The 24,691-nt window shown below is 40.9% G+C and overlaps 6 protein-coding genes and 1 long non-coding RNA gene across 8 annotated transcripts in view; 3 read left to right on the top strand and 4 right to left on the bottom strand.

Annotated features, from left to right (window-relative positions):
- Positions 1-65: 65 nt before the first annotated feature.
- Positions 66-4,249, bottom strand: LOC138139194 (putative inorganic phosphate cotransporter). Its single transcript, XM_069059387.1, has 7 exons — positions 3,729-4,249; positions 1,660-1,796; positions 1,299-1,611; positions 1,029-1,249; positions 833-982; positions 407-784; positions 66-352 (listed from the first exon to the last, which is right to left on the bottom strand). The coding sequence occupies exons 1-7, from the start codon at positions 3,802-3,804 to the stop codon at positions 176-178; spliced, it is 1,452 nt and encodes a 483-aa protein (XP_068915488.1). The 5' UTR covers positions 3,805-4,249; the 3' UTR covers positions 66-175.
- Positions 1,796-4,085, top strand: LOC138139198 (uncharacterized). The gene is made up of 2 exons (XR_011162231.1): positions 1,796-1,995; positions 2,790-4,085. It is a non-coding gene; the product is annotated as an uncharacterized lncRNA (long non-coding RNA).
- A 2,646-nt stretch (positions 4,250-6,895) lies between the features above and the next one.
- LOC138139191 (switch-associated protein 70-like) lies at positions 6,896-9,412 on the top strand. The gene is made up of 3 exons (XM_069059382.1): positions 6,896-7,520; positions 7,678-8,926; positions 9,030-9,412. The coding sequence occupies exons 1-3, from the start codon at positions 7,422-7,424 to the stop codon at positions 9,281-9,283; spliced, it is 1,602 nt and encodes a 533-aa protein (XP_068915483.1). The 5' UTR covers positions 6,896-7,421; the 3' UTR covers positions 9,284-9,412.
- LOC138139193 (dynein regulatory complex protein 10-like) lies at positions 9,327-12,491 on the bottom strand. Of its 2 annotated transcripts, none has more exons than XM_069059385.1 (6): positions 12,354-12,491; positions 10,860-11,048; positions 10,145-10,812; positions 9,771-9,988; positions 9,664-9,723; positions 9,327-9,565 (listed from the first exon to the last, which is right to left on the bottom strand). In XM_069059385.1, exons 1-6 carry the CDS (start codon positions 12,489-12,491, stop codon positions 9,417-9,419), a joined length of 1,422 nt encoding a protein of 473 aa, XP_068915486.1. In that variant the 3' UTR covers positions 9,327-9,416. The 2 variants fall into 2 exon arrangements, with proteins under 2 accessions (XP_068915486.1, XP_068915485.1); XM_069059384.1 differs by having other exon boundaries at positions 9,616-9,723.
- Positions 12,492-12,643: 152 nt separating this feature from the next.
- On the top strand, positions 12,644-20,159 carry LOC138139192 (dynein regulatory complex subunit 2). Its single transcript, XM_069059383.1, is given in 5 exon segments — positions 12,644-12,784; positions 12,830-13,082; positions 13,132-13,355; positions 18,864-19,067; positions 19,070-20,159. Coding segments are annotated over 5 exon segments (1,587 nt in total). The 3' UTR covers positions 19,835-20,159.
- Positions 13,352-14,242, bottom strand: Obp59a (Odorant-binding protein 59a). The gene is made up of 4 exons (XM_069059388.1): positions 14,173-14,242; positions 14,026-14,092; positions 13,817-13,976; positions 13,352-13,768 (listed from the first exon to the last, which is right to left on the bottom strand). The coding sequence occupies exons 2-4, from the start codon at positions 14,068-14,070 to the stop codon at positions 13,395-13,397; spliced, it is 579 nt and encodes a 192-aa protein (XP_068915489.1). The 5' UTR covers positions 14,071-14,092; positions 14,173-14,242; the 3' UTR covers positions 13,352-13,394.
- Positions 20,153-24,691, bottom strand: part of LOC138139197 (uncharacterized) — a 29,716-nt gene continuing 25,177 nt past the window's right edge. Inside the window, exon 5 of the mRNA XM_069059390.1 lies at positions 20,153-20,666. Within this exon, the coding sequence (XP_068915491.1) occupies positions 20,474-20,666 (193 nt within the window). The 3' untranslated portion in view covers positions 20,153-20,473. The remainder of the gene's footprint in view (positions 20,667-24,691) is intronic.

Here is a 24,691-nt window from a genome sequence, read left to right on the forward strand (position 1 = left end):
CTTTGTTGTCAAAATTTTGTGTTGTCAGATTTTGGAGTAACAACTCCAAATTAGATTCGACACCAAACACTTTATCTCTTTATTAATATTGTTATCATTACACTACTCGACATTAATCTGTTATCAAATTATCACAGTAAAATTGCAGTGTAAACGTATAATTGGCACAACAAACTCATTCTTGTTTACTCCCGTCGTCCTCCTTCCACGAGTACTTCGCGCTATTCTCCTGGGCAAGGTCGTCGTTCCAGTCTTGCACCTCTCCGGAGCCGCAAAAGATGAAGACGACATTGCTGACGACATAGATGACGGAAGCCACGCAGAAGACCATCTGCCACTGCGACGTGTCTTTCTGCAAGAAACAACAACTCCCTCGATGAAAACAAAAAGTCTGGGGGGGACCTACCTCGTCGGTGACGATCACTTGGACGAAGAGTGGCGCCAGCAGAGAGAAAATGTTCGAGACGCAGTTGGTGATGCCCATCAGGGTTCCCGAGTGGTTGGGCGAGATGTCCATGTGGTTGACGTTAAAACCGGAGTAGATGGCGGAGTTCATCCCGACGGCGACTACTAGAAGCGCGATTGCCAGATTTTGGTGTTCCTCGTCCATGAACCCTAAGAAAACTAACGCCACTGCTGGGATGACGAGGCCGATAGAGTTGAAGATTTTTCGGGTGGTACCGATGGAAGTGTAGCTTTTGATGATGAGGAAGTCGGCGATGGCGCTGAAGAGGAAGCTCAAGACCCAAAGGACGAAGTAAGGCAAAGCGCTCAAGTAGCTGTTCTAAAGAAAGGGGTTAGTTTGGGGTCGCGGAATTGTCAAGGGAGTTACCGATTTGATCTCGAAACTCATCACTTTGTCCATATATGTTGGGATTTCGGTCATCAAGGTCCAGAAGCCCCAGTTTTGGCCGCAGTGGGCCACGAGGATTGCCCAGACTGGACACGACGTCAGGATCTTGGCCCACGGAGTGGGCAACGGCTGGAAATCACTCGTCATTCTAGACCTGTCCGCATAAGAGTCGTACCTTTTTGTGTTCACTATGCCCTAGACTAGACTCGATGTAGATCCTTTCTTGTTCTGAGATCACTTTACTTTCTGACGGTTTGTCAGACCCTAGAAGCGCCATAACAATCGCCCATAGTACTCCCAGACCTCCATAGATGTAGAAGATCAAGGGCCACCCTTGCCAACTGGCTGAAATTATCCCGGAGACTATCATCGAAACAACAGTACCAAGAGGACCACCTAGAATTTTGTTTTGATGACATGCCCCTTCCGATTCTTGTTGTATTACCGGCATAGACGAAAGTCCCTAATCTGGATCTCTCAGATATCGGTACCCAATGACTCAACAAGTTGTGAATAGAAGGGAAGAAGAACCCTTGACAGAAGCCTTGCAACGCTCGACAGATCATCACCCCTTCAGAACCCAACGTCTGGGCCATGACCGGGAGCAACAAGCTGAAAAGCGAACAAATCGTCATGGTACCGACGAGGAACCACTTGGGTCCGAATCTCTTGGCCAGCTGGCCGGCGCCCACTTGAGGAATGATGTAGCCCCAGAAGAACGACGACAACATGATGCTCTTGTCGTGCCAATCGTAGATCTACAATCGATCGTGGTACCACTTAATTGTCGTAATTGGTGTACGTACCGGAATGTCGGGGTTATCGGTGGCGCGTGTGGTCATCGCGACGATGCCAACCGACAGGTTGACCCTGATTCCGTAAGCGATGAAGGTCAGGAAGAAATTTAGCAGTACTTGGATGTGGCGTACTCCAAACGGTGCACCTGGAAGGAGATGATGTGAGTTTGTTGCAAACGGACGCGGCCTTGGTTGCGTCGCGGTTTGTTATTAATTAATTCCAAGAAAGAGAATTAATACGGAATGTTATGTAAGGTGCTGGTTAGGTGGAAACGGTGGAGTACCACGATGGTACTATTTTAGAGGCGACCTTGGAGCAGTGAATACACCGTGCAATTTTAAAAGGTGAGGTGGAATTAAAAAGAGATTTTTGTTCCTTTTTTCTAAATGATGCAAGTAAGAAGATGATCATCATATCAATAAATGAAAAATAAAAATACAAATGAAAAAAAAAAGAGTTGAAAGAGTATATATAAAAGAAAGAAGAAGAAAAGGAACAAGAACAAATAAGAACACTGGAAATAAAGAAATACATATGCATACTGGGTGATTTTGAAAGTTGTGCAGATATTTTATTCACGAGCTACTGGCTTCATGTAGAACTCGGAAAAAATGTTTAAAAAATTCTATGTCAAAAAATAAAATGATACTTATATATTTTTCGAGCTACGATTTTTTTTAATTGCTTTTAGTCTTCTACGTTGTCAAACACCCTCGTAAGTAAACCTTCGGCACATTTTAAAAATACACCCTGTATATCATATTTTATAAAACGTACACCAATGCGGTTTCCTTGTTTTAAAGCATATTTCCTATAGGTTACTTCGCATTGGCGTACATGTTACATATATAAACATGATATACAGGGTGTATTTTTAAAATGTGCCGAAATTTTACCTGCGAGGTTGTAGGACAACGTAGAAAACTAAAAGCAATTTAAAAAAATTGTAGCTCAAAAAATTAATGTCATTTTATTTTTTGACATAGAATTTTTTAAATATTTTTTCCGAGTTCTACATGAAGCCAGTAGCTCGTAATTAAAATATCTGCACAACTTTCAAAATCACCCTGTATACATTCTAGAATGTCAATAGAATTAAAAATTGAAGAAATTAGAGTAGTGAATGAGGCGTTTTCAGAGAGTGAAGGGAACATGTGAAAAAATATAAACCGACAAATGAAGTAGGAAAAAAAGAATAAAGAAAATACACGAAAAAAAGAAATTGGAAACGAAATACCATCAAGTGAAAACGTAAAAAAAGAGTAAAGCATAGAGGAATGAGTTAAAAGAAAGGCAAAAAACAAGGAAGAAAGAATAAATAAATGTAAAAGTAAAAAACTAATGTAAATAACGAAAATTAAAAGCAAGTTAAAAAATGGGAAAGAAACGAACAAATTGTGGAAGAGTCTCGCCATAAAAGTTTTTCCATAAATATTTTATTATCGTTATTGGTATTGTGATTGTAAAATTTACTTTCAGATATTTTTATGTTAATTACTCGTGGTATCAGCTGATAATACAAAATGAAAATACAAAAATAAATCTTTTACGCAGAAAAGAAGAAATAAAAGGCAAATGAACAGAAAATCATAATTTTGAAGAGTTCAAGGCCTTGACACTTATTATCAAAGTTTTATCAAGATCGTGACTTTTTCGAGGCGAAACCTTTTTAACAAAATGAAACAATCTCGCATCAACTGTCAATTAATTTTGTTAAGGAGCAATATTAAAACAATACCACAAGACAATCGATTTGATTCGATGACGTTACTTTTTGGTGCTGCACATTCCAAAAGCAAAAACAATCATTGAGTGAAGTTGTTCGTGTTCCGACGCAATTTAAACAATTTTTTACCGAAAACGAAACTAGTTTGTAGTGACACACTTTGCTCAAGTTCGCCAAAAAAACAAACGTAAATTTTTAATTGGACGAGAGCGTTCGAGGGAATCCATGCAAGAGTTGATTTGTGCACGCAGGAAATTTCCCCGTCGAGAAAATCCCCAAGATCTTTAACCTCCGCTCACAACAACTTATCGAGGTGGAAAAGTTTCAGCAGTTCAACAGCACCGGACTCACCTGCACCCTCCACGTGCTTGGTTTCGCTCTCCGCGGGCTTCTCCAGGTCCCCCATCTCGATGGTTTCCTTCGACATGACGAAACTCCCGCACCACCGGCTCGATTGTCCGCACGACAGCTACTGTGGTCAAACCCGTCCGCGTTGCACACCACCACGCGACCTCTAACTCTTGCCCGACATATTTTTCGTTTTTGCGTCAGTTCCCCGACAAAAAACTCCTCGTCCTTTGCGCACCCGGAAGGAATTCGTTGCACTCGTTCGACTTTCGTTGGACCGGACCTTCGGTTTTTTTCTTCTTCCTCTTCGTCGCCTCCGGCTCGCCGACCCCAATTTCGTGCCGCGAGACGAGGCGCAAATGTCGCACCGCTGCTCCTGTGCAAGAATCTCGTACTTCTCCGTCGACGTTTTGCGATTGTCCTTTGATGCGAGCGGTGTTGAAGGTGACAGTGGAGGTTTGACAGCGCACACGTGTGCAGAAAACCGATGATGTGACGTGGTCTGTTTTGTCTTCGACTGATGTTCTGGGACTAGGGGGTTTACCTAGAAGGGGACTTTCAACGACGAAAATGGCGATAACAAACCAATAAATTAGTGATTGGTGATAAGGAGGCACCGAAACGACGAACAAATATTGTACGGCAATTAATGCAAATTGTGCAAATTGTGTGACAAAAAAAAAATCACTGCGCACACTAATGAGCGTTTGTCATTTTTGCGACACGATTATGAAATTAGTTTCTAAACGAGACTAATTTCCTATTGATTTAACTAACAGACCAGGTAGTGTTTTACGAGCTGCTAATTTAATTTGACATACAGTGTGAGCGCGAAAGTAACAAAATTACAATTGAAAATTACAAGCATTGCTACTATCTTGCTTAGAACTTGCTCAAGAGCAAATCCCATTTTGTATTTTCTTTATTTTCATTCTCTGGTGTTACAGTTTCTCTCCCCAACACTCTTTACTTTAAAAAACGAATAGCTGCAACCCTTGTCTTGACGATACCATCCACAAGATTTCAACCGGGTTCAAATCAGGCGATTCTGAAGGCCGAAACAACATCTCCTCTCTCCCGTCCAAGCTGGTAGCGCAAATTCCCTACCGAATCATTGTGATGATTTTATGATTACACATTTGCAATTGTAATTGTTTAAACAAATATTTACCAATGATTTAATTTGTTTGTTTCGCGTATTTGGTTCTATTTTTATTAAGTGAAATGTACCTACGCGAAAATAAATAAACACTGGAATTAATACAGGGTGAGCAACAATAACTGTTTCAGTTGGCAAAAAAAAAAATTTACATAAAATTTTCAAGACTGAATTGTACCTATTTCGGTTTGTTTTATTGACATTATTGACAGCTACATACATTTCAAATTTAAACGTCTTGGTTTTTGTAATCTTTTATTAATAAAATGGTTTTCTCGTTGGAACATGACATAAAAGTCACCAAAAATCACCAGAATTTATTGCCAACTCAATCAGTACTTGTTGCTCACACGGTAGTTATTTATGTATTAAGGGCGTAAGAAGGCTTTTATGGCCTGAGATGTGATTGTGAGCCCGAGTAATAACGAGGGCTTAAAACACGCTGAAGGCCATAAAAGCCAGTTCACCCCCGCAGTACATACACTATTTTATGCACGATTAAGACCTAAAACCCTAACATTTAACAAAAATTAATAAATAAATGTCTGCCCACACCACGGGATGTTTGCATCGCGTAGTGCTCCCGTCAAATTTTTAGTTTTGCGCGTAACCTTGAAAACAGTGAAAACACCCGTAGCCATTATGCCAATTGCAATTTTCGGTTATAAATTCATTAACGAAATGATAAACGAGGATGAGAAAGCGGCAGAAATGAGTGTCCAGTATCGAGTAATCCCCATTCGGGATTAGGTAATTTAAGTTAAGTGGCAATTTTTTTCCTAATTTCACCAAAAATGTTTTTGACTTTTATTTGACATATCTTTATGGCCCACGGGCATAAAGTGATCCGTGGGCCATAAAGAGACGTTTATGTCAAGAAAATTTGTGCATAATTGTCAAATTATAATATAATCGTGCATAAAATAATTATTGTCTTCCACGTTTGTTGTGTTTTGGTTTTTTGCACAGGAACAAAATTTAAAAAAATGGAGTTACGCTTGATTTCCGGTGTCTCTGTGGCAATTCAAAGCACCATGAAATAACAGTTTTGTTGTTATAAATAATAATAAACTTATGAAAAATACAGAATGTCAATGCCAGGTTTAATATGATTCCAACTACGTCACTAATTACTGCCTTGGCAAGTCAGACAAACAATTCGAGCCTGAATCGAAATCTTTTTGGTTTCGAACTTTTGAAGAACGTTCTGAAAGTGTTTGGTCCGAGTTGTCCCTCTTGTGGTAGCAGATTACTCAAGATAAACTAGATACATCCAGTTTTTCTTTTTTTTTTGATAAATCCCACAAAACATGAGCTTTTTGTAAAAATGTTTTCCTACAATCGCAGATCCTAATCAAGATAATGATAACGGAATTTAGCAATTTTGACTGATTGGGAGCACCGCACCAGGAACATTCTTTTAATACTTTAAAAGTAGAACTCATAAATCAATCTTACAATGGCGAATCGAATTCGACTAATCTGTGTATTAAGATACAAAATAAATAATGAATGACGAGTTGTATCAGAGCGGAAAGTTTAGTACCACCCCCGAAGTCCAGTCCGTTGACCTAACCAATCAATAATTAGGAAGAAATCAATCCGAAAAAAGTTTCCATATAACGGGTGACTATTAAAATTTTCACTTAGGGTTGGCTATGGATCATTCTTTGTTTTCCGTTGCACCTTAGACACTGACAAGTTTGACATTTCAAAACTATGATTCAATTGTCCTGACTGACATTTGTCGTTCGTTCTTGTGTGTGTCTAAAGTAACAGAAAAAATAAAAACTCGTTCAAAGCCAACTCCAAGTGAAAATTTTAATAGCCACCCGTTATTTATTTCTTACAAATTTTCTTAGACACATTACAATCATCATGCGACCAACAATGTCGATGTGTACGAGTACAATTGGTTGCCTACAATCCAGGTGCACAACTTTGTACTTGACATGACCATAATGTTTACCCACGCAACTTCTGTTTATCCTCACCAAAACGAGCAATAACTGTCAGTTTGCTTGTTTTTGCGTCGAGAGCAACAAACTATTGTTCACACGTCAATAATTAAATTTTCCAATTGAAAGAAACGAGTGGAAGTAATTGCGTCAAATTAATTGCCCTCGGTTACATTAACGAATTAAATAGGTCAAAGCCGTAAGAAACGTGAATAAATATTAATTACACGGTTCGTGTGTTGCGCTTTTTGTTCTTCCAGTGGTCCAGTACATACAGTGTGAACCAGTGAAAATTCAGTGCCCTCAAATACAGACAAGATAAGATAATTCGTCGGCGCAATTTCCTTGCATGGTTATTGACACGCTTTGCCCCTCTCCTGCTTAGTTTAAGTCGGCTTTTTCTCGATTAAGTGGGATCATCGCCTCGACGAAATCTGATGCGATAAGACGGTCTAGATCGGTGCATCGATTGTTGTCATCTGTGGTCGTTGTGTTGTCGAGATAGTGGGCGTGTCGGCGGCGTTCGGCTGACTTAAGTGACTCACATGTTGTCGACAATAACAGTTGAACAGAGCGAGCATGGCCGTGTTACTCGACAACATCACCAATTGCGTGTGGCAAGCCTTCGACGTCCTGCAACAAGACAAGTCGGGATACGTCCACAAGTCCAAGCTTAAGGTGAGTCGCTTCGAAGTGCTTAAGTGGCATGTGCGGTTTGACCGTATTTGGAAGCGCAGGTGCTCCAGTATGTCAAGGTTGGAGGCTTTAAACTTGCGCCGGTCGCGTTATCACCTTCGATGAATCACTCGTGCTATTTTTGTTTCGTTTGGTTTAGGTACTGACCGCGAATGTTGGTACTTTGCTCGATTTGTACGGCGTGGAGCGAGGGTTGGAGCACTTTCGCAGCACCCCCACCCTCAACTTCGACCAGTTCAAGTACTACTTGCAGAAGGAAGTCTTCTCGTCGCTCCCCAACAAGCTGCCCCTGCCGGAGCTGCGGAACTACGAGGCGAGGATCGCCGAAGTGTGCTGGTTGGTGTGCCGCAGGAAGTTCGTCTGCAGAGAGAACAAGATTTTCTCCGACGAGTCCGTCTTCCAGATCTTCCGGATCTTCTGCTTGTTGGGGGAGCTGATCCCGGACCCCCACACCGAAGACACCTACCAGGTGCTGCTCCACCCTTCCGAGGCGTACAACATCGCGCAGACCCTCGCCAACTCCTTGGGCTGTCCCTGGGACGATGAGGACTTCACCAACTTGAGCATCTCCATGGGTACTTTCCGCCTGACCCCGTTCATCGCGGTGCTGGAATCTCGTTCGCTGGTCGGGGTCAAAGACGGTTACGCCATCTCCGAAGCCGTGACCGACATCTACCAGACCCTCGTCGAAGACGTCATCAAGAAAGGCTACCTGACCAAGAAAGGCTACATCTTCCCCACGATGCGCGAGTACTGGTTCGTGCTCAGGCCGTCGGAACTGAGCTACTACAAAGGCCGCTCGGAGAAGGAGTGTTGCGGCTCGCTCCCCATCGAGCCCGGAAGCCGCGTCGAGGCCAAGTCCGGCTACAGGATAGTCCTCCACACGTCCGAACGCGCCTTCGAGCTGGGCACCACGGACCACATGACCCGCGTCCAGTGGATCTCTGCGCTGCAACTCGCCGCCGATCACTCGGGGGGTGGTCAGAGCTACCAGAGACTCCAAGTGGCGCGCAGGAAGATGCAAAGGGCCGGAAGAATCCAGGAGATGATCCGGGCGAGAGCGCAACTCCAACAGGAGCGTAGCGCGAGGCAGGCGGCCGAGGGTCAAGCGAAAGAGTTGGAGGCGGCGGTCAAAGAGGAGGCGCGGAAGCTCACCGATCTGGAGCAATTGAGGACCAAGCTGGAGAGGTTGTTGGAGGAAGAGACGCAAGCCAAGAGAGACGAGGAAATCGTGAGGGCGCTGCAAGCGCGGGTTCTGGCGGAGGAGTGGGAGAAGAGGGAGGAGCTGGAGCGGCTGCAGGAGGAGCAAAGGGCGCTGTTGGAGCAGGAGAGGGGAAAGCGGAAGGAGTTTGAGGAGTTGCAAACCGAGAAAGAGGACCAGTTGAGAGGTAAGTCGCAAAAAAAAAACAAACGAATATCGGAGAATCGTATTTCGTCTAGCTTTTGTCAAAAACACGCTTGAGGTGTTTCACTCGTTGTTTGGGGTTTCAGGGGCGGAGGTGCGTTTGGCCCAGCTGGAAAAAGAACGCCAGGCCTTGGACGAGCAGCTGAAACTCGCCCACAACAAAATCCGCCTGTCCGAAGACAGGAGAGAGCTCCTGGAGGCGCGACTGTACCAAGTGGCGCCGGCCTTCCGCGACGGCGACCGCGTCAGAAGGGCGCACTCGTTTATGCCGAGCACTAAAGAACGACCGGTGCTGCTGGAGGTCAGGCCCGCCACGCTGAGACGCCCCACCAAGAACTAACCCCCGAACTGATTCCGCAATGCTCAAGTCTCACTTACTACCATTCCAAGTCTAATTTATGATTTTTTTAAGTGCTTCACTAATTTTATAACATGTACCATAGCTTGTAATATAACGTTTCGAATTTTACTCGTCAGTTTTCCAAGTCGACCACCACGTCCCGCTGGGCGAAGGCCTCCTGCGACTTGATCTCCCCCATGATCTCCTTGTTGAATTTGGTGTCTAGGAGGGCGTTGGGGTCGGGGCCGCCTTTCACCGTCGTCGCCTCTTCTTGCTTCTTGTCTGGAAGCGGAAAGGGGTTAACTTAGGGGAACTGGATCAACACTGGCTACCTTTGCGGCCCTTCTTCTTATTTTTCTTGCTCTTGCCGCCTTTCTTACCTTTCTTGCTCCCTGCGCTGCCCCCTTTCTTGCCCCCGGCGCTTCCGCCCTTCTTCTTGGCTGTAACAGAACGTATCATGCGGGTTTACCTCGACGGGATCTGTTACATTTCTTGGCGCGTCTCCTCGCCAGCTTCCTCGCGCGGTACGCCCTCCACGCCCTTTGGATTCGTCTCGCCGCCCTGTTCTGCAGGAATATCCACGCCTTCTCCTCGTTGATGCGCTGTTCCTCCTCCTCCTTCTCCTTCATCAGGACCAGGTACTCCTCCTCCTGCTCGTCGAATCTCTCCTGCAAGGCCTCGTACTCCGCCTTCTCGTCGTTGTACCTGCATTTAGTGACAACTCGCTACCTTTCCTAATCTCAGATTGTAGATTTTATCATCAACAAGTACTCTTATATCACGGCAAATGATAATTACCGCTATAAATTACTCTTACACTCGGCCTTCAACTAATAAATCACATCTTTCTCCCTGACTTACGTCTTCTCCAACTCGTCGTACTCCGCCTGCTTCTCCCCTATGTCCGTGTCGTACTTGGTGATCCAGCTGGCCAGCTGCGTCTCCACTTTGAGCCTCTTCGCCCTCAGAGACTTCTCCTTGTGGAGGTGTTCTTCGAGCAAATTTTCGTATTGCTGCGTCGACTCCGTCGCATCTTGAGCCAGCTCCTCTTGCTTCTCGATGCTCTTGTTGTAATCCTTCATCATTAAAATCTCCGAGTCGTAGACGATCCGATTGATCTCTTTCTTCGACTTCTCCCTCAGCTTGCCGATCTTCTCGGCCAAATCCTGCAGGATTGCCTCCTTCCGGTCGTGCTCCTTACCCAGCTCTTGCCTCTGCTTCTCCAGTTGCTCTTCCAGCTCTTGGATGTTGTCGGAGAGCATCATGCTTGACCTGTACGCCGTCTTGAGGTCGTTCTCTCGCTTGATCTCTTCGCTGGCTGACATGTTGAGTCTCTCTTCGACGATTCTCTTCAGTTGGATCATCGACTCGATGAAGCTTGTCATGAGGGAATCCGGTGTTTCTTCCAGAGTTTCCATGTATTGGACTAGGGAGCGCGATTTGAACAAGATATCGACGGCGTAGCCGACGTGGGTGTCGTAATGGTCGGCGCCGTAGAAGCTTTTTCCTTTTTTCATCGATGCGCTACCCTGGGACAGCGTGGGTTCAATTGGTCCCAGATCTGTTGCAAACTTACCCTCTTTTCGTACATGTTGATTCGTTCCAGCATGTTGCAGATCAGGATCAAGTCCGAGCGGTTCTCCACCATGTTGCGAGAGAACGGTAAGTTTTCTTGGCACACCATTACGATGAAATCTGCTTCAGTTTTGTTCAGAAATTTTCGCAACATTTCACCATCGTTCTCCATCAGTAAGGGTAGATGGGTCTAGATAACGGGGAGAATTGATCATCGAAGCAATGATCTTTGAGGAGATTTATAAAAACACGTTGTTTTCACGATAAAAACCAATCCAAAAGAGAAAATCAAGAAAGGGTTCGTTTTATTACAAAAAAAAAGTAGGTACACGAACGTAACCTCATTTATTAGGAAACAAATATGTCCCTTGTAATTGGTAGAAATGTAATTTTTGAATAGAACATTAATCGAGTCAAGACATGTTCGAGAAACTCAGGAGTGAAGTCGTTTTGTTTCAGAAAAAAATAATAATTACGTGACGAACATAACCTCACTTATTACCAAAAAAAATCTGTATTTATAGTGTTATGAAACGTATTTTTTTAAATTTTATATCAATTACGTGATCAAGTTAAAAGGTATTTCAGAAATTCGGACGAGGAAGAGTAGTCGTTTTATTACCGAAAAATAAAATTATCTCTGCTATGTACATAACCTCATTACAACCAAACAAATCCGTCCACTTGTAATGATATTACTGAAGTGATTGCAGTAATCAACTTAAAATGTATTGAACAAAACTCAGGAAGGGATTCGTTTTATTAAAGAAAATGATTTGCGACATGAACATAACCTCACTTATCACCAGACAAACTTGTTCCTTTGTATTGTAAGGCTACGAAATGTTAATTTATAATAAATGCTGGACCACTCAAATTAAAACGTATCCATATTTATCGATAACAAATAAAATTAATCGTAATTTCACTAATTTTAAATAATTTTCGTGAACAAAATTCAAATTCGACAGATACTGCCACTTCTGTAAAAAATGTCTCTAACTACACTGTTTACATTTTTTTAAATGTCGTCTTATGGCTGTGGGGTCAGGCAAGTGTGGTTAGGTCAATCCAAAGTGAGTATTTTTGAAAAAGAGACAACGAAACAATGGGCAATTTATTCATAGTGGTCAAAAAATCTAGGGTTATATTTTTGTACGATTGGCAACACCAGTGATATTTTCGGGAGTGTCATTTTTCAAATGTTTATTTGAATTTGTTGAAAATGTAAGTTTTCTTTGTGTTTTCCCGATCAACTCTGCTGGGACACTTTTCTTTAGCTGTCCTTGAAGGAAACGCCTCAACAGCACGCATTTTCCGACATGCGTCGACATCACCGAGTAAGTTCCTTGATTAGATTCACATCGTGCACAAATGAATTTTTTTCTTGTACAAAACAGATTTTTTCAGGTTTTCTTTGATTTGTTCGCGATTACCGTGCAAAATTCCGCACTTTCGCAAATTTTTGTGAAAAATATGTCGACTAAGGACTCACCAGAAGTCTTAGCTTGTAGATGGCCTCATCTAATATATTACTTATCCTGTCTTTTTGCAGCTGGAACTCGGAGGTGAACGTCTCGATTTCCATCTGTTCCTCAACTCCGAACACATGGTCTTCCTTTTTATCCTTCATACTCTCAAATTTCAAGAATGACCGGACGCTCGCACCCGAATAAAAACACACCGTTCATGTCACGTAAAAAATCAATAAGATCGTAACACATCCATGGTTACCACAACACATCAGATTTCCTCGTCCGCATCAGTCGTTAGCGAGAGTGCAAGATGGGTGGCAAGAAGAAATCTCTGGCGAATCGCCTGGCCCGGATGAGCGATGAAGAACGGGCCAGATATCTTCAACACAAAGCGGACATCGAGGAAGAAGCGCGACGCCGCAAAGAGCAACTGATTGCCATCTTCATGAAGGTACGAGAGTCGCGAGGTTACCGATTGTACAACGATCTGTTGTAGAACAAAATCAAACGAGAAGATGGCTTCTCGAGGCTGAATCTGGCCAAGATCAACCAGCACTGGCACCAGATCTTGCGCCTGAACAAGTGCAAGGAAATGAGAGAGGACGTGGAGCACATGAAGAAGTACATCGATCGGGTCTTGGAGTACAAAAACCGCACCATCGACAAGCTTCTGGAGGAGTTGGAAATGGCGGAGGACCAGTACGGACACAACTTCCAGGCGCACGTGACTCACATCGACCAAATAATCGGTTGGTAGGAGTCCGCCATCTTGACGCACCTAGTGATTTGTTGTTTCAGCCTCTCACGTCAAGTACATGCAGCTGCTGGAGGAACAGTACCAGAAGGACTTGGAGCAGCTGTTGGAGACCGCCGGCAAAGAACAAGACGAACTCGCGGGGAAGAATCTAGAGCAGCACCAGCACCTCCAAACTGTCATCTTCGGCGAAGAGTCGCGGGCCAAAGCGGGCGCCAAAGCGGACCGCGAGCGCTACTTGAAGAAGAAAGAAGAAGTGACGAGCACGGTATGCAACAGATTTATTTCTAACTAGCTTTAATAACATCTAGTGGAGTGGTAAGTCGCCGATCGGCCAATCGGCACAATTTGTCTTGCCCCTCTCGGCCAGACACGTGACCAGTTTGACCGAGTACGTGCACGGGTCCATCGTGGCCTCCTTGTCCATCTCCTGGAAGCACTCGTCGGTGCTGTCCTGCAAAAAGTCCCGCAGCTCTCTCTTGGTGGCGTTCTTCAACAGTCCCTCCAGAATCTTGGTGCGCACGGGGTAGCCGGTGTTGTCCGTCATCTGCAAGTTCTCGAAGATGCACTGGATCATGCAGTTCTCGGTGACGGGTTCGGGGTTGTCGCTGTCGGTCTCGTTGGCGGCGTCCAGCTTCGCGCTGGACCTCTTCGTTCGAAAGCTCTGCATCATCTTCCCGTCTGGAACCAGAACTATCGATTTGGGGTCGAACTAGGGGACGCACTCACCGACTCGGGGCTCCTCTTCGGACGAACTCGACGAGTCGGACTCGGACGACATCGGCGTCATGTCCCACAAGTCGTCGAGGGTCTTGTTGCTGCTGATGCACTTGTTGATGGTCGCCTTGAGGGCCTCGTTGCTGGTCACGTGGATGCCGCAGTCGAGGGCCTGGAAAATGCAACAGTAGTGTGTCGGGACGGTCTCAAGGAGTAGGTACCTTGGCTGCGCAGAAGAAGAATGTTAACGCGACGATCGTTCTCATCTCGACGGGAATCGAACCGGCACTGGATCTGTGTTAAGGTCTTCTTTTATATAAATTGGATGGGTGATGTTTGCGTTGTTGTTAATTGCGGCAAAGGGATACATGCTGAATTAATGCGGATAATGAACAAAGAGTTGCATTGTTGCGATAGTCACAGAACCAATTTGTCAATCAGTTTTTGTTCGGTGTTCTTGAAAAATTCTATAATGTGTTTCCGTGGTTTTTGTTGGCAGGCTGCACGCGAAAGACATGCGAGCGTGGATAATTTTTGACGATAATAAACGTTTCGTTTTGGGAATTATATCTTGGGAAAATATCGATAAACACTCACGGAATCACGTCAATCGCGGCTTCTGACGCACAGATCGTAATCTTTGTTTATTTTTTAAAGTTCAAGAGGAAAATGCAAGGAGAGATGACGAGGATCCGTCCACCGATCAGGGAAAAAAAATGTTTTATTTTACGGTGAAGCAGAAGGGAAAACGGAACAATTGGTAGTTATACAGGGTGATTTATAACAGGTGTAAAAAACTTTGACATCGTGTTCAGGAAGTCATTTTAAGAAAAAAATATTATATAAGCATAGGTCCTATTTTGTTTATTTACAGAACTACATCAGATTTAAATTTTATTGAAATAATTGTTAAAGTACAACTTTCAAAAATGGATAACTAGAAAAATAAATGACAATGACGGAAGAATATTGCCTGATAAAAATTGTTCAAAATGTCCTTGAGCTCGAATGCAACAATTGATTGGTAAACATGCGCTATTGTTGTATCATCTTGACGAATTTCATTAAAGTTATTTGTTATTTGGTCAAGTTTCACGTGTTTTATCTCGATACTGTAAACCAGTTGCTTCAACTGGCCCCGTAGAAAAAAATCCAAGGGGTTTAAGTCGGCAGGTCTTGGGGGCCAAGCAATAAAACGTCTATCAGAAAATATTATCTAGACCATCACAATATCCACACAGATAAATAAACTAGGCAAAAATGAATAGGGAATTCCACAATTTTTCTTGGAAAGCAAAATAATTGCCCCAATCCTCCCACGTATTTTTAAACACAAGATAAATTTAAAATCTTACAAGTACTTGAAACATTACATTTAATGTGTAGATTAGATTAATTAATATATTTTTCTAATTTTGACATATAAAGAGACACTTTTCAAAATTAATTGACGTTGGGAAACGTCACACTTTTCGTAACTGGTTACGAAAAGTAAAATCTTTCCTAACTGGTTAGGAAAAATTTATTGTATCATCAATTTGACACTGTCATATTTTTTGTTTTTAAGTAAAATAACCGTGCCTACTTACCTACTTGATATTTTAACACAATAATAATTTATTATTAATGAAATTCATTACTTCGTTTAACGTTTGAAGAAACTTTTTTTTTGTCAAAATTAGAAAAAATCTTGTATGTAACACTTTAGGAAATGCAATTTTGTGTAACTCGTTACACAAAATAAGGCATTTCCTAACTGGTTACATAAATAGCTATTGTAACGCATTTCATTACAAATTTTAAACGTTATTTATAAAAAATTCAAAAAAGGAAAAATTCCCTATTCATTTTTGCCTAGTTTAATATCTGCATCTTCAACTACCTATACTAAACTCATTCATTTTGACAACTATCAACTAGTTACAATTGTTTCGGAAATTATGTTGTTTACTTCCATTGCACTTTAATAATTATTTCAATAAAATTTAAATCTGATGTAGTTCTGTAAATAAACAAAATAGGACCTATAAAAATGTTTTTTTTACACCTGTTATAAATCACCCTGTATTTGCAAGTACAGGACTAAAATTCAAAATATATTTTTTTCCTCGCCTTTCTGCAATGAACTGCTGCAAGCATAGACAAAATAAGAACATATAGAACGCAAACTCCCTATACATTTTTTGGGCACAAAGCGTTTACCGCCATCTCTTATCCTGGTGACGGTGCAAAATCACAGCCTACTGGATACGTTTACCTTTCCTTTGCTTTTTTATCATTGCAAATTTTCACAACAAATTAAAACGCCAACAATAGATACTTTCGATATTTTATTTTCAACCGTCTTTGATACAGTTCTGCTTTATTTTTATAAATATTGTTCCTAAATGCTATCGTTCTCGTATCCTACCATTTAAAATTAAATTTTACCCCTTAATGTAAGTGTGGTTAAATAAATTATTTTACCAATAATTTCATCTTCAATTTTATTTTTTTAAAAATTAATATTAGGTACTTATGTTTGAATTACCGTTGAAATTTTGCTTTTAATATTATCGGCCGAAGTTATGTTACCTACTCAATATAATTTTGAAAATATTATGAATCTTATTAACATTTTTTACAAACTCTAAAAAACCCATACTTGCCACTTTCTGCTAAATTTTCATTCAATTTTTTTTATGGACGAAAGAGCTGTTTTTTTAATCCAAAAAATTTTCCAAAGTAGGTACATATTGCGTAAGTGTAGGACTGCTTCCTGCCAAAATTGTGTGTGCCCCGGATTTTTGTAAACTCCACAAGCAAGAGGTTTCTCTCAACGTGGGCGAAATGTCCCTCCCTCCAGATTATTATCAAAGAGTTTGTCAAAAAAGTTCCCAATTCTTCATCATTTAGGTTTGTTCTACCTGTTAGTTAAAATGTATATTAGATTATTAACAACAATGTTATTAGAAATTAAGTACCACAGTTAACTAATAGCGTGATAGTTGAATTCATGATTATGACGACTCAAAACTTGAGTTGCATAGGACATCTTTTGGATCTTTTCTGCAAGTCCGTAATTTTGTGGAGGGCTCTTAATTCGTCCCACGCTGAATCATAAAGATAAACCTTCACTATATGGTCCAATTTCACACTTAAAATTTCTTCGTTTACTTCCCAAACCAAATCTTTTGTTATTCTATAATTTCTAATTCCTTTAATAAGATGAGGTGTATCAAATAATGGTGTAATCTCTTGGTCTTGAAGTATTATTTTTCTTTCCATTTGTTGATTGTTTTTTTTATAAATTTTGCTTGATTCTCTCAACAACAAATTTAGCAATCTTAGCAGCGGTACTACATTATTTGTGAACGTGACACAGCCTCATTTTAAATTACAAGATAGTGACATAAAGATTGACACTGCTTTGACTGATTTTTAGATTATTGAGATTACTTTGATTTTAAAGTTTTGACTTTTTAAAACATTTGCGCCCTCTTGCGGTGTGGTGAGGGTGCGCTAAACGATTTTCCAAAAATTTATTAGGGACTTTTCATTCTATAGTATTTTATTTTATCTATGGCTGCAAGACTCCCAAAATGAGGGAAATTTTGTGCAATTTAACAAAGTCAAGAAATTTGACTTCTGACGGGGTTGTCAACTGATGTTACAGTAAATTCAAAAAACTTCTGGACTGTCAAAATTAAATTTTAAATAAAATTCTTGTTTTGACCGTACTTGGATATAAAAATTTTTCGCTAGAGTGTACCGACATCAAAATCTAGTTACAAAATATATTTAGGTTATGTTTTCATTTTTAATCATTGAACTAAAATTTTTTTGACTCATTCATTGCTTCGAGCACTTGAAGTGAAATGCAGCAACTAAATGAATTAGAGCAATTTAATAAAATTTATAAAAAACACACGACAAACTTAAAACAGGTAACAAATTAAACGACAACCAAAATCATCCAAAATAAACTAATCTGTTTTATTTATTCAGAAGAAAATTATTTAACACTTGATTAACACTTAGGTATCTCTCCAAAATTTTGATTTGTGAATCACAAGAACGAACACCAATTCTTAGTTAAAAATACTGGAGCGGCTTTGGCACAAATTTGCAATTCCCGTTATTATCACTTTTTTGTTTGTTCCTCATAATAATTTCTTACGGCCCTCTTCTCTCGCGCCAATAGAACCACCCTAGTTCGTTTTGAACTTTCCATTTTAACCTTTTTACAAAATACACTTAAATAATTTTGCAATTTATTTGACAATGTCAATTTAAACAAATGAATAGTTTGAAAAATTAAAAAATCATAGGTAACAACTGGGCAATATGAAAATAACTAGTGATTTAACCAACCTAACAAGTGCAATTTAGATTTTGACAGTCCAGATGCTTATTGAATGGACTTTATTGTTGCTGAATGTCTTGAAGAGATTTTCTATACATTTTTGCAATAAACATTTTCATGATGCTGATTTTGTGTATTTGGTAAATTCTACGTCGGTCGACGCTTGCTTAAAAAAATATGTCGACAGCTTTGGAATGAAAAATAGCGAATGGGCTTTGGAGTATGCCACACATGACTTATTCTTGTGTAGTAACTGTGCCTGAGTGAGAAAGCTGTTTGCCAGATTATTTGTGTGGGTTATGCAACTCATAATACACGCGGACAAAGAAATCGTATAAAATCAGGAGATATTACAATACACAATTTGTTTTTTTGCAATTTTACATAAGCAACGAATTTTTTAAAACTTTTGGAATATCTTAGAACGGTGCCCGTTTTTGTAAAATTTAATCCTTTTGTTGTTTTAGTGTCACAACACTGAATAAAACCTCAACAAAGTGACATAAATGTTACACAACCTGGCTCAAAGTGTACAAACAGTAAACAATCACCACTTTAATTAGTTTATCGCTTCCGCTTCAAGTAAAACGGAAACAGGAACTTCATTACCAAAGTGCCCATCACCCATAAATTTGGTTTAATGACCGTACCGATCCTATTTATAATTTAGTGTGAAATTTTCTGAGATACAATCGGTAATTATTGCATTTGCAGTTCCGACTCCAACTGGACTCCTTCGTCAAGAAGCGCGAGAGCCGTTGCGGTGCCCTCTGGAGAGAAATAGCGACAGTAATAAAATCTCACGTGACCCAGACTGACGCGAGACGTCTACACCTTGCGGAACTGAAGCGGATAGACGCCGAGAGCGCTGCAGAGATCGCCACCAACCAGGAGCGCATAAACTGTCAAGAGGTAAACATTCGCGCGACTCGAAGTCGAGAACAATTGAAATCCTTTCCATATCCTTTCAGGAGGAAATCAGGACCTTGACTGTGCAGTTCGAACGTTTGACCGCGAAACGCACCGAAACCATCCGAAACTTGACCGAAAAGATCAAAACCGACACTCGCAAATTGTTCGCGATCCGCAAGAAGCACCGCAAGAGGGCGGAAAAGGACGAGAAGCGGATCGTCCTGTTGACCCACGCGTCCAACCGCAGCATCGACGTCCTCCACAATTTGAGACATGAAGGCGAGCAGATCGTCAAGCTGATGATGACTTGTCGCAAATTCGAAACGGCGCGCGAGCAGGTCACCAAGTGGCTGCCGCTGGGCCCCACCCCCGACGTCAGCGTCGACGAAGACGAGCTGCAAGAGATGAAGAAAAGGGGGAAGAGCGCGGAGTGCGAAGAGATGGTCAAGAAAGTGGTGATCAGCGCCAAGTCGCCCCAGGAGTCGACGTCGACCAGCCACTCCAAGGAGGAGGACATCGTCGACGCGGAGTTCGGCTTGCTGATGGACATGGAGCGCTTCTGGCTGGTCTATAACAAGGTGGACTTGGAGCTGAAGGAGCTGAAGCAGGAGAAGAGGTTGCTGGAAGGCCAGAACAAAGACTTCAGGGGGACGATCCGGGCGGTGCTGGAGGCGGCGGCTCTGGATCGGAGCACCCCCAACAGCAAGGTGCCCACGAGGGCGCCGTCGAAAAGGGGGGCGCAGTCGGCCCCTCTCAGACGAATTCTGATCTGATTTTGACGTTTGACAGTTCCAATAACCTTGACATTTGACAGTTCCAATGAACTTGACACTTGACAGTTCGTCTGATCTGGTCACCACTCACTTCCGTCTCAGATAAGAGACGAAAACAGCGTTGACCAGCACCGGTGTGGGGTCCATCCATCACAATGGTAAAATATGATCGATGGTAAATTATTCACCGATTTGAGTAAATTATATTATTGTGGGTGCGATAACGTGACACTTATTGGTAATTAGTGCGTTATCGGACATCCAACTAATTTATGCTCAGACTGTTTGTGTAGGAATTAGGAAAACAATAAACAATGATAAAATGTAACAATAATTTTATTCAAGTTATTGCTCATTACACGACCACAGTTGAAATAGATTACATCAAGTCCCTAACGTACACAGTTACAACAGTTGGTAAGTTCCAGTATGAGATTTCGAAGAAAGTTGGATCGATCAGAACGCGTCGTGATATTGTCTTAAGTAGATGGCGCAATCCTAAGCTAGTTTGGCACAATTTAAGTAAAACAATCGAACTAAGGCTTAATTAAGTAAGTTATGTACAAAAATAAACTTCTCAAATGATCACAATAAATAAACAGAATCGTGCGAGCGTCGCGATAATTCTCACTAAAGTCACTAGTAGGGTAGATTGTCCCTGAGGATGGCCTGTTTTACGTGCTTGTACTTCTGGCACTGTCCCCACCAGGAGCTCCGCACGCACACCTTCTTGGGCTTGATGACGAAGCACTTGGTCTGGACCACGTTGAAAAAGAGCTTCCCGACGAGATTGGCGTCGCTGGTGTCCACCATCTTGAGGCATGCCCGGAAACTGCAAGAGACAGAACAAGTGAGCGACTCGATAAAGCTGCGACATCCCCTTGGCACGTCTCGTGCTCGGTCAGCACGCGTGACTCTGATCGCCCCGTAAGTCACCCCCATAAAGACATCGCGGCCAGCGCATCGAGAGGCGATCGTCGCGGCTCGAGTGCCATCGCGCCTGCATTTTGCCGACAGTTAGTGCACCGGGGATTTATACCTGCATAATGTCATAATCTATTCCGGGCGGGTTCCTTCATCAATCATCCGGGTTTATAGGAGATGCATAATTTTATCAACAGATGTTACGGATCAGGCGGGGCCTGTTTATTCAGTTTTCCCGAAATAACGCGCCGATTTTTAAATAACGTCGAATTGTTGGAGATTGCTGGACACGGGGGCAGACCTTGGGGGTCTAAATTTGGGCGGCACGTGCCGACCATATCTCGGATTTCGGCACGTTCTGGAAAGCAAGGCGGCGGCGACGGCGGTTTCGCAGGCGAGGTCGCCGGATCCGATGCCAACTCGAGCGAACGAAGAAAACGAGGAAAAGTCCGGTTCTTGGTTGCACCACTGACTCATATTTTAGCACTTTCGTCGTCTGGTTCGAGGCTATCAAACATTTGAAATCTATTTGGCAAATTTACAAAATCATCGTGACCTGTTATAAAAATCAATTCCTGGGTTTCAGCTGGCAACCATAATTTTTTTTTCAAAAAAATATGTTTTGTTTTTTACGAGGAATCAAAGAATATACAGGGTGATTTTGAAATGCGTGTACAAATTTTAACCACGGGCTACTGGCTTCGTGTAGAACTCGGAAAAAATATTTAAAAAATTCTGTCAAAAAATAAAATGACATTTATTTTTTGAATTACAATTTTTTTAATTGCTTTTAGTCTTCTACGTTGTCAAACAACCTCGTAGGTAAAATTCGGCACATTTTAAAAATACACCGTGTTTATCATATGTTATAAAACGTACACCAATGCGGTTTCCTTGTTTGAAGCATATTTCCTAGAGGTTACTTCGCATTGGCATGCATACATTTTATAAAATATGATACAGGCTGTTTGATAAAAAACGCCTCAACCCATAACTTTTTTATTTATTATCCGATTTCAATGAATAAAAAAACCGAAGATATGGTTTTCCATGCACTACGAAGCAGCCATAAAATATTTTTTTTTTGCGTTATTTTCAGTAGCTAACGATAGTCAACTTTTTTTTTTTAAATGGACACATGTAGTTTTTTAGGCTCAGTCTGGTAAAGTTTTTTTTCTGAATCTAATAATGTATTAAAAGTTTTCGTTTGGTCCATAGCTGACTGAAAAAAAATAAAACAATTTTGAATTGTGGGTCAGTTTATTATGAAGTTTTCAAGTGTGCTGTGAAAAACAATTGGAATACAAATAGCAACAAATGTCAAGTGTAAGTTTGAAAATTTTAAGGTGCAATCTTGAAGAGTTTTATTATTATTTTCTTGGAAAGCATAAATAATAATCATAATTATTATTATTTTTTCTATTAACTTTTTGTTTTTGACTAATTGCAATTTTTAGTACACTCGAACATAAAATAATAGTCAAATGACTGCTATCTTGCATGACTGACAATGTTATTTTATACTTAAATAAAAAAAGCTTAAAAAAGCAGATGAAAACTTCTAAGCTGACGTTTAGATGACATTTATCGTACTTTGTATTCCGATTGTTTTTCACGGCACTCTTAAAAATTTTATAATAAGCTGAACAACAAAAAAATGTTTTATTTTTTTTCAGTTAGCTATGAACCAAATGATAACTTTCAATACATCATTAGATTCAGAAAAAAAAACCTTACCAGACCAAGCCAAAAAAAACTACATGTGTCCATTTAAAAAAAAAAGTTAACTATCGTTAGCTATTGAAGATAAACCCAAAAAAAATACATTTTATGGCAGTTTTGTAGCGCTTGAAAAACCATATCTTCGATTTTTTTGTTCATTGAAATCGAGTAATAAATAAAAAAGTTATGGGTTGAGGCGTTTTTCATCAAACAACCTGTATACAAGGGTGTATTTTTAAATACAAAATGTGCCGAAATTTTACTTACGAAGTTGTGGGACGAAGAAGACTAAAAGCAATTAAAAAAAATTGTACTTCAAAAAATAAATGTCATTTAATTTTTTGACAGAATTTTTTAAATATTTTTTTCGAGTTCTACATGAAGTCAGTAGCTCGTGGTTAAAATTTGTACACGCATTTCAAAATCACCCTGTATTGCACGAATGTGATTTTTCTGCAATTTTCGGAATTTTATGATTGATTTTTGTCCATCAAAATCTACATCTAGATACACTGGAAAATGTCTGATCTAGATTGTTTTACCAATAGTAGTTATAGTAAGAAATTAGAAGAAATCACGCAAATAATCGTACATTTAGGATTGCGATGTAAAGGAAACAAGAAAATGTGAGGTGTGCCCGAAAGTCGCTTAGATTATAATCGACGAAACAGAAGTGAGGCGTGCTCACTACACAACGATATGATACTCGCCACAGATTAATCGCTGCTACGCTACTTAGCGCTATTTAATATAATTTCTTTAAATCTTCCTTGTTGCATATTTTCTGCAGGTTTTCTTCTATTTCTATTGTTTTTTAATTCTTGTTCCAACTTTAGCACCCCTTTGCTTACTCTCGTTTCACATTTCCTAAACACTTTTACCTCCTTAGTTTCCTATTCCTTTGCACATGTTTATCAAGTCTTCTCTTCATTCCTACTCCTCCCTTACATTTCCAACGCAGAAAACCTTTCCACCTCGACAAACATTCGTTTCTCGTCCCTCCCTTCTCCTTTCTCCTTCGTTCTTCTTCCACTTTTCGAAAACTTTCGGTTGCCGGAAGCCGTCCCAATTCCGGGTCCATCCTCCTGCATTTCCAACATTTTACGGCGGTTTTACGATCAGCTCTGGTTAGCGATAGAATCGTTAATTTTCTCGTAAATACCTCGTAATTTATCTTCATTTGTACCTCACTTCTGCCGTTAGGATCGACCATCCTCTCACCCGTCCGAGTTTGACTTAAACGCCTCCAATTAACAATTAGAAATCCGTTGTTTGTTTTACGTTAAACCTCTTCCAGCCTGATCGAATTTTACCGTGAATGAAACGTTAGCGAACCCATGTGAAAACCGTATGGTAATTCGAACCAGATAGTTTCAATTAGATACGTCTTGTAAATATTTAAGTACTCGAGTGACGCTGCGTTGTAAGAGTAGATTTACTTACTTAGCAGTGAAATGGTCCTTTTTGGACGGTTCCCGGAAAGGCAATTATCGCGCGGGGACCGATCAATCAGTCCGGAAGGCTCTTATTTATTTGGTCCTCGGTGAAGAGTCGACTCTTCAGACGCATAAATTTTCAACACATAAAAGTTTATTATTAATATAAAAACGATGATTTACGGTGGTTTTAGTGCGGCGGCGAGGCCCGGATTGGCGCCCCCCAAAAAAATTCGGTGCGGCGACAGCTCGATTTGCAATGAGAAATTTATTATTTATCGTGTCGATCAAAGGGTGGTGATTTATGTATTATCGGAGAATGATTTGCGAGTGGATCGGTCGTGCAATAGTCACGCAAAATACCTCGCGTGCCGTGAGTTTGCTTTGGCGAGTGCCCGAAGCGATGTTAAAATGATGCAAGAGCGAGTACACGCAGCTCGGTTGGTTGGTACTTTTTTGGGTAAATAGTGACTCATTTGTACCAGTTCTAAATTTTTTTGACAAACACTCAAACAACGTCGACATTTTTCTTTCTTTCTTTTCTTTTTGTGTTCTTTTTCAAACATTATTCCATCCTGACACCTTACACAGGTACCGTTAGACTCTTCACCTCTTCACCAGTTTCTTTCAAGTGCGATGTTTTTTGTTTACTCACTTTCCTATTTCTGTTCTTCAATCCCGTCATTATTATTTTTCATTTTTTTCTGTTTATTTATTTATGTCCTTTGTTTCAACCCCTCCTCGTTTTTTTTTTAAATATGCCGTTTCTTCTAAT

The sequence above is a fragment of the Tenebrio molitor genome, chromosome 9, assembly GCF_963966145.1.
Source record: "Tenebrio molitor chromosome 9, icTenMoli1.1, whole genome shotgun sequence".
Taxonomy (NCBI): domain Eukaryota; kingdom Metazoa; phylum Arthropoda; class Insecta; order Coleoptera; family Tenebrionidae; genus Tenebrio; species Tenebrio molitor.